Source organism: Rhea americana, unplaced genomic scaffold (genome assembly GCF_003343005.1).
Source record: "Rhea americana isolate MKP2758 unplaced genomic scaffold, rheAme1 scaffold_219, whole genome shotgun sequence".
In the NCBI taxonomy this organism is placed as follows: Eukaryota; Metazoa; Chordata; class Aves; order Rheiformes; family Rheidae; genus Rhea; species Rhea americana.
The window spans coordinates 282,901-294,581 of record NW_028186326.1 but is presented as its reverse complement, the minus strand read 5'-3'; the positions used below and the strand labels follow the sequence as shown (position 1 = coordinate 294,581).

Below are 11,681 nucleotides of genomic sequence, written 5' to 3'. Positions count from 1 at the left end.
GGCGCTGGGCGGCCCCGCGGCCGGGCAGGCTGCGCTGCTCAGTGAGAGCTGGAAATAACTCGCCGGATCTTTTCCTTCCAGGGCGTACCCAGGGGATGACTTGTTGCTGCCGTACTTCCCGGCCCGCCACGGCCCCCGGCACCACCACAGGTTCGTCAGAGACTGCCAGCCCCTCCGGCACGGCAACGTAACGTACGAATCCTGGCCCAGCGACGACAGCGCAGACGTCCCCGTGGCCACTACACGAACGTTTGTTTCTTACGTCCCCTCTGTGGGTGAGAATCGGAAAGTGGTCTACGGCCACTTCACTTTTGTGAGAAACCCCCTGAAAACTTTCTCTGTGTTAGAGCCCGGCGGCGCAGGAGGCTGCCAGGCTCACCGCAGAGCCCCTGTGGAAGAGACCGCAAAGCTTGGGAAGTGTCTGGTGGCCCAAAACGGCGGGTACTTTGACATGGGAACGGGGGAGTGTCTTGGGAACGTTGTGAGCGATGGAAGGCTGGTGAGAAATGCCAGAGGCCTGCAAAACGCTCAATTCGGCATCCGGAAGGATGGCACCATGGTGTTCGGGTAAGAACGTGGGTAGAGTTTTGACAGTGCTTTTCTCCCCCTCTGAGACTAGTAGCAATCTCTAGGGCACGAAGCACTGCCTGCTTGGCCACTCCTGATTAGAGCAGTAGGATGGCTTAATCTCTTAAATTAGAGATCTCCTACCTGTAACACATTGAGCTACTTCTGTGGCCTTTGGCTTTCTTTCTTGGGATGAAAATAAGATAGATAAATTACTCTGATCCTCTCTGAATACTTAGGCTCCTGGGTTTCCTTCCCCCCCCCCGACTATGCTGTACCTACACTTGATTGTGATTGAAGGGGGGAGAGGCTCTGTCCTGTCCCACTGAGACAAGAGGCAGAGAAGGGGCTAAACAGCTGCTGGGGCTACAGGCTACGTTGGTCTGCCCTCTAATCCTAACCCATAGGGTCTCAGTTGGCTCATCTGTCCCACAGCAGAGCTCCGTGGGTTCCCAACTACTCCCTCATATAAAGGGCAGCCTCCATCCTTCCCAAAGAGCCTGGATCCATCTATTGCAGCAGCCCAGTTGTATGAGCTATCCCACCACAACTCTGCAGTCCTCTGGGTTGTAGCTCTGCAAAYGCACAGGCCTTTAATTCATGCTGTTTGCTGCCTGTGCTGTGTGTGTTACTGTACAGGCACTTCAGATAAGCACTTGCTCATGCTGATTTCCCAGGAAAAGGATGAGAGCTTCCCCCGTAAGTCCTCTCAGCACTCCTTATTTGGTTTGTATGCTTGAGGCAGCCCCCTTCCGCCCACTTTCTTTTTTGGAGGGCGTGTGGGAAGCAAGCAGATTTCAAGGTCTCTTGTCAACATCACCCTGCAGCCTTTGCTCACCAACCCAGTCTACCACTTCCATGTTTGCCTGTAGGACATCATCTCCCTACCCTGTCATTCCAAGTTTAGAGCTGCCCTCACCAGGTTGGCCAACCTGTTTGCGAAGGTACTTTTGCCTTACTTAAGTCAAGTGGATGCCATCTCTCCTCATTAGCCCTCAATCCTCAGGAAGGGTCCCATGGTTGCAAAAGTCAAATTTCTGTTGTCAACATCGGCTGCGCAAGCAGGTATTGACCTGCAGGATCCACCCGGTATTCCTCAAGCCCTTCCCCCTCACCAGCAGGATTGAGGAAGAAATCTGTCTGGGTCACTGTGCCCTTGCCTATTGCCCCCAGAGCCATGTAGTCAGTCTTGATAGGCTCCAGGTCTCTCCTGGCAGTATTGTTGGTATTCACATGGAGAAGCAGCAGGGGGTAACAGCCTGAGGTCTGGAAAAACCTCAGCAGTTTCTCTGCAGCATCCTCAATCCGAGCCCCCAGCAAGTTGCAGACCTGCCTACACAGGTTAGCAGATGGGAGCCTCTGTCCCTCACAGCAGGGAGTCTCCACAATCACTCACCACTTCCTCTGGTGCTGCTGCATGGTTCAGGCAAAGCTGGTGCAGATGCTTCCTTTGACAGAGCTTCCAGCCCCTTGCAGGCTACCACAGCACTGAACCTACTCTAGGTGCAGATCTTCATGTGAAGGAGGTGCTGCTCTTCTGGTACCAGAACTCACAATCTCCCAGCCTTCATCAGCAAGGAACTTCCATGTGTCACCCCAGCGAAGAGAGGTTGTGGTGGCTCCTCCTGGTTGGGGTTCAGGCTCTTGTTTCTGCAGGGTATCAGAAGAAACCTGTCAATCTCTTTCTCATCATCACTGCTACTGTACAGTCCACTGACCTCTTCCAGTAGCTTCCTATCTGGAAAAATAACTGCTTAACCAATGCMCAAAAGGACACCATTTTTCTTGGCCCTAGCCTTAGTGAGAGGCACGTCAGGTATGTCTGCAGCCTAAGGACTGAAGAACTGCATCCTCCCTCTGGAGCTTGGTCCGAGTCAAAGCCAGGAATAGTTGCTCTATCAGTGTTGGAGACTGCACCCAGTAGCGTGTCAGCACCACTGCTGATCTCATGGACACATACTGTCCTCAGCAGAGTTTCTGACTCCCTGCTGTAGAAGCTGCAGCATGTATTGACTGCCTCCGAGAGCTGTGCTCTGGCAGTTATATAGGCCTCTCCCTAACACTAGCTGAAAGGATGCTTCACACTTCCTGAATTAGGAGGCAGCTGGAAACAAAAGTTCAGGGCACACTTTGATCAGGATTAGCTGACAGAGCTTGTTAGAGATTGCTAGAAGTAAAAGCTTCCTTTAGCTGTCCTTTCCCTGAAGCTCATAGAAGGGTTCCTAGAAGTCCTCTGATGCTCCCATATCTTGTTTGCAGATTTAGAAGCAGGGTTGGGAAACAGCTGTGCAAACTGCGGTGTCTGTTGGCTGCTCCTATTAGCTGCATTCTTTCTGCTTCTGTTAGTCGGTTCCCACCTGCCTTCAGACCTCAGCAGGGTCCAGGGAAACATCTCGGTAGAGCCAAACTGACTGTTAGAGCAGAGGCTTTAGCAGGCAGCTGTCCTCGGCAGCCCTGAGCACCACTTCTTTAACTTACTTGGTAGAGGGACTACTACTAGCAGAGTTGGTGACATTTCCACCTTAGTGAGGAGGCTTTGCATCAGGGACCAACAGCAAGCCCAAGGTCACTGMTGAGTCTTTAATCCCAGCCTCTTCCCTGACTCCCTCCTGCTTGACATTGCCTGTGTGGGTTGTTGTCAGCTCCAGGTCATTGTGGCTTCTGAAACATGACARCAAAAATAGTTTTGGTGTAAATAACTGAGATTGTCAGGACAGCTGAGAAAGTGGTGCACGCTTGAGTCTTTCACTATATATAATGATAAGCACAACAGCGTACAAGAGCACATTATTACCCGAAGCTTAGGAAAGACACCACCCCTGCCACCTGAATTGGGGATAAATAGTTGAGAATTTCAAAGCTGACAGTCTCAAACTGTCCATACTCAAACTCAAACTATTGTGCCATTTAATTTTTTCAGCTGTGTTCATTTTGTCTTTGTGGTCCCATCTAATGGTTGCAGGGGTTTCTTTTTCCATGTTTTCTATTCATGTGTTTTCAATTATGTTTCTGTACAAAGTGGTTTTATTTGTTCAACTGCACTCACATATATTAAAAAACTAAAAGTTGAGCTTCCAATCCCACAAGATATGTGATGCATGTAGAGTAATCAATTTTATACAACAAAAAATAAACATTTGCAGAGCTCACAGTGGAAGCACAGCTGTCCAGCCCCAACCTTTGCTGCTGTCCTCATCTGTCTGTTGCAAACATTACTTAGCATCTGGCTATAATGAGGCAGGTGTTGCTTAGCACCCTAATTCCTGAGATAAGAATATCCCAAGCAAAACATCCCACAGTGACATGACTCTCATCATGGAGATGGTAGCTCAACAATCCTTCCCTACTGTCTAGCAGTCTTACGGTAAAATAGGGAGGAGTGGCAGATAACTCTTTCCTGGACAGAGGGGAACAGCATCTGGCATTGTCTTCCCCTCGGTGAAGCTTTGGGGCCTCTGGCTGCTATTACTGAAAACCCTGTCAAAAACACTTTGGTGTCATTGTTTTGAAGAATTTACGGCAACTTACAGCAAGATGTGGAAGCTGCTTCCACAGGTCCCTGTGCATTTAGCAATGGCTCTGCCCTCACATTTTGCCAAGTGCTTTTTGCCCTTAACATCTTGGCTCAGGTCCACTGGCAGCATCAGTGGCAGGAGCTGTTCAGGCACAGTGGTCTGGGTCAGACTTGCTGGGAGCAGAGTCCAGTCTGTCTGCTGAAGTGATGTCCTGCATTACTTGGCCTGTATTTTTGGATGTTGCTAGCATTTATTCAGCTGTCTTTTCTCCTCTCCCCACTTCTAGAGTCTCTTGGCAGCAGAAGAGGCTTTAACATGACATTGCTGTGGATGTGGGTAATCCCTCCTACTCTCTCTTTCCCTAGTTACCTGTCTGAGGAAGATGTCTTGGATCAAGTGAACCCTTTTGTGCAGCTTGTGAGCGGGGTAGTTTGGCTCTTGAGAGATAGGGAAGTGTACATCAATCAGAGTCGAATGGCTGAGTGTGGTGAAACTCAAACCACAGGTAAATATTGCAAAGCCCAGCTTCCACGTTGGTATAGATTTTCCTTGTGGTGAGGCGGTTGGTAGGCAGAGGGAGCTTTAAAAACTAYGGTGTCTTGTTGCAGTGCTTGTGCTCACTTAACAGGTCCAGATTTCTTCTGTGCTACTTCATTATCCTGAGTCAATGGCAAGTGCAGTACAAGCAGTGGGTTGCCTGCTCTTGCAGGCACTTGCCTGTTGAGCATCATTGAAGAGAATTGCTAACAGCTGTAAGAAGTCTTAGCATAACTGGKGTTAGTGCTCACCCTGAGAAACTCAAACCTATTGCAAAGGTTTAGAGCTGAAGGCTCCTTTCTCCCTGTACCAGCCAAAATTTTAACAAGACTGCTTCTGGAGACCTTACTCCTAGATGGGCTTGGATGGGCAAGAGAAAGCTGGGCTCCATTCTCATTTTATTTCAGTTTAGCTCAACCTCTTGCTGGGAGCTGTTTTACAGGCAGATGTGTTTAACAAGCCAGTTCTCTCCCCCAGTTGGTGTGACTTACTCCCTCTCATACGCAGGAACCTTTGACAAGTTCATCAATGTGATATCAGCCAGAACTGCGGTTGGACATGACAGTCAGGGGCAGCTGGTGTTGGTTCACGTGGATGGACAGACAGAATCCAGAGGGTAAGGCCGGAGTTGAGGTATGGCCTCGGGCATACAAGACCAGTCTTTGAGTTCTGTCATTGGAACTGAAGGGACTCTGCTGCTGCCAGTAATGAGCTCRGGGAGTCTCTGCCTTAGAATGCAAAAGACAAACTGAAGGTACTGCTTCACAGTTTGTGGTGCTAGAAGGACACAGCCAGAAGAKCCTAGGCAGCCTCCAGGGAGTCTTCCAGAGGGTGGGTTCGCCTGTCTGGGATGGCATTGAGGGAGGGGGACCAAGCTTCTAATACAGCAGTTTCACTGAAGTCARAAAGCACAAATGCAAGTCTGTGCAATCAACTACTGCTTGCTTTTGCAGGCTTAACCTCTGGGAAATGGCTGACTTTTTGAGACAGCAAGGAATCATCAATGCTATCAACCTGGATGGTGGAGGCTCTGCAACACTGGTCTTAAATGGGACCCTTGCAAGCTACCCATCAGAGCACTGGTAGGTGCTGGCTGCACATTTCCAGGGCTGCACAAGTACCTATGCAGCTCTGTTAGCATGCAGAGCTCAGTCCTACTCCTCTGGTCCCCAGGGGAATCAGTCCTCCTTGCTAAGAGCATGCAACGTACAAGCAAGTAACCATTTTCAGAGCAAATGGCTCTGAAGTTTATAGTGATTTAGCAACTACCTGTTTTTTTTTCCATTTAGTAATCCGGTATTAAGTTTAGCTGTTTTCAAACATGCAGCAGATCTGTTCAGCATGACTGAGCAGCCTGATGTAGGACTCAGATACCAAAGTAGCAGCTCTTATACTGGAAGATTCAGGTGCACATTTGCAGGAATTGGTTAAGACCTCTTGACAGTTTATTCACAGAAGAGAAACACTGACTTACAGACCCTGCCCTGGCTAGCCCAACTGCCCTTTTCTCACTCATGCCATAGTCAGGATAGCTAAAAATTACTTAATTTGAAATTTAGGTTTCTAGTTGTTTCTGACAGTAAAGTGATTTTAAAATTCAGTTTGCAATCTGRCAGTTGAAAGCTAAATGTTGCTATAAGCTTGATGAAGTCACTTACATCAAAGCAAAGAGTAGCTGAGTGAAGGTACGTTAAATGCCACRGTTAGAGGAGGACAGTAGCAGGCCCTGCTTTAACAGAGATTTCACCTTCACGTTGCTTTCAGGAATTTTGTATCTGAAATGGCTTGTATCCAGTAGGACTCAAACTTTGTTGAGGATGGAAAAACATAAACGTAAAACTRGATTTGAGTCAGCGTTCCGGTTTTCTTATTTGACAATTTCAATTCAAGTGAAAGTTTGTGGATTATATTAACTAGTTTCATGTAGGGCYGGGAGCAGCAGAGTGCTGGCACACCTTATGGTACCCATCTTGTGTCCCCAGCTCCTTTGACAACATGTGGCGTTGCCCTCGGAGCATCTCAACAGTTATGTGTATTCATGAGCCAGCCTGCAAGCCTGCAGACTGCAACGGTCACGGAGACTGCGTGCAAGGGAGATGCAGCTGTTTTGGGGACTTCTGGAGAGGCCCTGCCTGCGACATCTTGGATTGCGGCCCTTCCAACTGCAGCCTGCACGGCACGTGCACTGACTGTAAGTCACCAGTGTAGAGAGAAGGCCTCTGGCCAGGAGACTTGTGTGTAGCCCTAAGAGAATCATAAGCATGGACCTGAGGGGTACATACCTGGGAGTATATTGCTTACCTTATCAGAGCAGTCAGACCTGTTGTTGAGCTTCACTCGCCACCCCAAGCCTGCTCACTGAGGCATCATAGCAGGACCTTACCAGTGCATCTCAGTCCACAGAAGCAGCAACTTGTGTCCAGGAAGTCCTTTCCCACCCTCCTTTGAAGGATTGTAGCTACTGCTTCTCTCTGACAGGAGTTAGCCCCAGCAGTAGCTGCTTCCCTCACTGCAGGAAGCCATATTTGCTGCTCAGTTCTTTAGAGCCACAGGTGCTGATGCTCCAGCTAACCCAGGTCCTGACTCCACAGACCAGGTGAGGCTGCTTGCCTCCATCACRGTCTTACCTTGTGGGTTTATGGAGGTATGCTCCCCCTTTGCTCTGCCATCTGAGGCACCTGTGGAGGTTATCAGGACATGGTGCCTTTAGGAGATGGCGGCAGTGCTAGGCTGGGGCTCAGATCTGGAATCTAGACCTTTAATGGGACTTCACTTCAAACCTTGTTTCTCAGTTTCCCTTTCTGTCTGCAGGGTTGTACGCCTGGTTTTCTTTGTAAATCTGCTGATAACAAGGGCAGTGTGTTACCCTGTGTAACAAATACAGCAGCTGAGTTCTGCCCCCTGCCCTTACAGCTTCTTCTCTTCTGCATTCAGCTATGCTGCTTCGCTGCATCATGATTTTTACAAGTGTGTGATTACTGTTCTGTAAACTTGTCTTGCATCTAGGGGCTGCTTTGATACACTATCTCCAGCTTCCGCTCTTTGTGTYGCTGCTCAGTCTTGCTTTTCTGTATCTTTGCTGCCTGCCTGATTCAGCTCACACAGGTTTGCACCAGTGACAGGACTAGGCAGAGCTTGGTGGGATGCAGGTMTTGCTAATAGTTGATTCAGAATGAATGTCTTTGACTCCATTCAGCAGGAACTGTCACAAACTGGTGAGTATTTGCATCCAAACTGTTTGTGAGTTCAGGATTCCTCTTACGTGGGTTCCCTGGCAGAGGCAGCCTGATCTCAAGTGAAGAGGGCACCCCCAGGAAGCTTCCAGTTTTAAGTTCCTGCTGTCTCTAAACCTTTCACGCTTGTTAATATCTGTTTGTGTGTATTTGCACAGCTGGATGCCTGTGTGATGCTGGCTGGACTGGCAGCAACTGCAGTGAAGGTAATGCTGACTTCCACTCTACTCTGATTCTTCATAGCTGCAAGGAGGATAGTCTGAACCACTCTGTGAGCTGGCCGCCTGCAACGGTGGGAAYGTGCCGCTAATCTCCCAGGAGGGAGCAGTGAAGGGAAAGGCTGCGCAGGGTGCTGTTCTTTTTTTTCGGAGGGAATTTAATTGCACCCTGAGAGTCTCAGAGTTGTCTTTGTGCTAAGCACTTTAATTTAAGCCCTTTGAAAACTGCCCTTTTTTGCCACATAGAATCATGGCCCCAGGTGAGACATGTTGCTCCTCACTCAAGGCATAGGCTGCTGCTTTTCTCTGAGCAACCACTCAACACTCTGTGACAGCAAATACTCAGTGGGTATTAGTGTGGGGCAAGACTGCTTGTGTTTGTACAAGGCAACTGTACAGGGGCCCGGATGAGACCTGTGCTTGTCTCTTGCAGTTTGTGCTAGTGGTTTCTATGGGGATGCTTGCACCCAAAAATGCCTGTGCCAGAATGGTGGCCTGTGCGACCCTGTGCATGGCGCCTGCTCTTGCCCAGCTGGGTACTACGGAATCAGCTGCGAACAAGGTAAAGACAACTCTGAATAACAGAGGAGAGGCTTTTGTGTCATGTTTGAGCCACCTTATTTAGGCAAAGGAAACATGAGGTCTGCCTAACAGACTCAGGCCTGGACTCTGCAGCTGTAGCATAACCTGCTGATTCTCACCTCTTAAGCACTTGCCTGTCCTACCCAAATCAGCTAAAAAGAAAAGAAGGCAGCAGAGAGAACGTTTCTTCGTTATTGGAAAACYCTGGACCTCTGTTTAGTCTCTGGCCAGAACAGCTGAATTGCTTTCATGAACGAAAGAACGTGAATGCGCCAATCCCCATCTGTAGCCCAGACTTAAGGTGGTCGAAATCRGTGACTGTAAAAGGCTTTGGAGGGCCATTTTGGCTTGCGCTTTACAAGTCCTAGAAGCAGTAGCGCCAGTAGTGTTTCATCTGCATAACCACTTCAGTTTTGAAGTACTTCAGGTTCCTGTGAATCTGACTGAACAGCCTGCTCTAGTGACAGCATGAGTTAAGTACAGTGTGAGTGTAAATTCTTTCCACGTAAGGTTAATTCAGTGATACTTTGTCCTCAGCCTAGGAAAGCTCAGCTAATCTAATCCCTCAYGTTACAAAATCTTCTCTGTGAAGCAAATGAAATGACAACAAATAACTTAGTTTGGTGCTGTCRGAACTGAAGGAGAAAGCTGTATGGGGAGGCAGAATGCCTCAAGGCTGTGGTAAACSTGGGGCTTGGAGAATGGAAAGCTGACTGCTCAGCACATCTGACAAGTCCACTGGATGCTCTTACTAAACCCAAGTACCTGTTTCCCTCTAGGAATCAGCTGATGCACAAAAGGCCCGGGCCTTTTGCCTGAGCCAAACAGCAACACCATAGATCAGATGTGCTGGGAGATAAATGCACTGGATGCAACAAGGCCAGACACTGCTGTAAAGATAGAAGCAATCTAAATACCTCAGATCTACATGAAGTTTGAGCCTCTCCTAAAACTCTGAGCGTGCCTGTCTTTCYTGGCACTTTGATGCAGTTGATAAAACAGGCAAGGTTGAGCTGGGAACAGGGGAAGGTCCGGAGTGACAAAGATTAGGTAGATTCAAAGTACATGGAGCTTTGAAAATGATTGATTTGTGTTTTTAATCAATTCTCCAGCATGCCCCATGGGCTGGTATGGGCCAAACTGCCAGAAACTATGTGCATGCGAACACATGTGTCCCTGTGACCGAGAGACAGGCAGCTGTAACATCACCTATGAATTGGCAATTCAGGACCAGTTAAACAAAGGTACCACTGATTACCTTGGCTGTTCTTTTTTCCTATTTKTTTTGTTTTTAAAGATACTTGGAAGAGCAGCTTTACTGCATCATRTTTTGTTTAGTTATCAGCTTTGGGTTGCTGTTACCTTACCTAAAAAAGTTGTTCTGTTTCAGTGAAATTTTACCTCCTCCACCTTTTTCTTCCCTCTCTTGTTTTCCAGCTGGGCGATGTCTGGCTTCCCGAAGCAAAGAAAAATTCTCTCTGTCAGAGTAAGTGTGTAATACTGGTCAGATGATATGACCAGTATGTATGTATGTATGTATGTATATATCCCTCACCATGCCCTCACTTGTTCACACCATAGCACCTGTGTTCTGATTTCGTTATGTGATGGAAAGGGGGAGGATACAGAAGGCAAAGCCTAATTGTAAGAAAGACAGATGCTCAGCTGAAGCCACTATCAGTGACTATCAGTTCACACACTGAGTCTAGCACTCAACAGTTTTACTGCACTTAAACAAGAGCCACCTTTCCCCTTCAACTGATGTACAGCACAGCCAGCCAGCAAGGGACAGGGTGCTTGAGGAAAGTAACTGGAGGCTTGCACCCTAGCACAGCTCCAGAGCATCTGTAGAACTGGCAGAGCTGCAGCTTCCCTGCAGGCACAGCTCTTCACTTGCTGTGGTGATGAAGAGCTAAACATCCATTTGAAACAAACAGAACCCCTTCAAAGCATGTTCTCATATGCCTGAGAGCAGAAGGACAAGCTTGTAATGACAAGGAGTACAAACCTTGAGAAATTGTTTGCTCTGCTTTCAGATGTTCCCAATTTGCAATGTTACTTACGTGTTTTTTTTTTTTTTGGCTGACAGAAGAACCTGGATTGCTATCACTGTCATCTTGGCTCTGCTTCTTGCAGTTAGTGCTCTGGGAAACATAGGCCTTTTGCTCAAAGCAAGATCAGAGAGGCAACAGGAAAGTGGGGACTACCTCTACCACCCCCTGAGGGAGATGAAYGGAGAAGCCAGTTATGCTTCTGCCTGTGAGACAGAAGATGCTCAGGACCAAAGTCAGGCACTCCTTTAAGGTCGTGGCTGCAAAGAAACATAAGGTATTTTCTCTGCCCTGTGGATTGCCTCTGAGGCTACTTAGATCTAGAGTGCAAAACTGCTGCCAAACACAAGAGCAGCAGCAAGATATTAGTTCAAACAACTTCCTTGCTTCTTGCCCTGCCCCACTCAATGTAGTTGGCTTCCCTCCCTCCCTCCGCTGCTCTGGTTGGGCTGTGYAAGGGTGTAGTGCCATGCAGCTGCTTCCACACACACAGGGCCTGGTGTTACCCACTGCCCCTGTAGATGGGAAGTCCACAGATGCAGCAGGAAAGGAAACAGGCTGCTTCCCTGCAATATTTGAGGAAGAGAGATGATAAATGTAAGGTCCCTTCTCACCTGAAAAATGGTGATTTTTAAAGATTTTGACAAAAAACCTGCACGTTGCCCTAGCATAAACAAGATTTAAGGAAGCTGGTTTAAGATTTTTGCAGTCTACAGCTGGCTGTCCTTCCCCAATAAGCTAAGATTTTTGTCATCAARAAGAACTGATAAAGTAGTTTTAAAAACGTGTTGAAACAGGTGCAGCACACAGTGAAGCCACCTCATTCGGGCCACAGCAGGCTCAAAGGCTGACACGCAGCATTGTGGCTTTGTTGCACTTCACTTTTTTCACCCAGTCTGTGTTGACTGCAGGGCAAGAGTGTTTTCTTACTGCATTCCTTGTCCTAGTATTAATCTAACAAGTGTTTCATGAGCCCTG

At 48.1% G+C, this 11,681-nt stretch overlaps 1 protein-coding gene across 1 annotated transcript in view; it reads left to right on the top strand.

Annotated features, from left to right (window-relative positions):
- NAGPA (N-acetylglucosamine-1-phosphodiester alpha-N-acetylglucosaminidase) overlaps nucleotides 1-11,681 on the top strand; it is a 13,542-nt gene that overhangs the window by 611 nt on the left and 1,250 nt on the right. Inside the window, exons 2-11 of the mRNA XM_085305290.1 lie at nucleotides 82-567; nucleotides 4,448-4,587; nucleotides 5,127-5,235; nucleotides 5,573-5,701; nucleotides 6,602-6,810; nucleotides 8,011-8,058; nucleotides 8,504-8,632; nucleotides 9,765-9,896; nucleotides 10,090-10,138; nucleotides 10,742-10,980. Coding sequence (XP_085161416.1) covers nucleotides 82-567; nucleotides 4,448-4,587; nucleotides 5,127-5,235; nucleotides 5,573-5,701; nucleotides 6,602-6,810; nucleotides 8,011-8,058; nucleotides 8,504-8,632; nucleotides 9,765-9,896; nucleotides 10,090-10,138; nucleotides 10,742-10,955 — 1,645 coding nt within the window. The 3' untranslated portion in view covers nucleotides 10,956-10,980. The remainder of the gene's footprint in view (nucleotides 1-81; nucleotides 568-4,447; nucleotides 4,588-5,126; nucleotides 5,236-5,572; nucleotides 5,702-6,601; nucleotides 6,811-8,010; nucleotides 8,059-8,503; nucleotides 8,633-9,764; nucleotides 9,897-10,089; nucleotides 10,139-10,741; nucleotides 10,981-11,681) is intronic.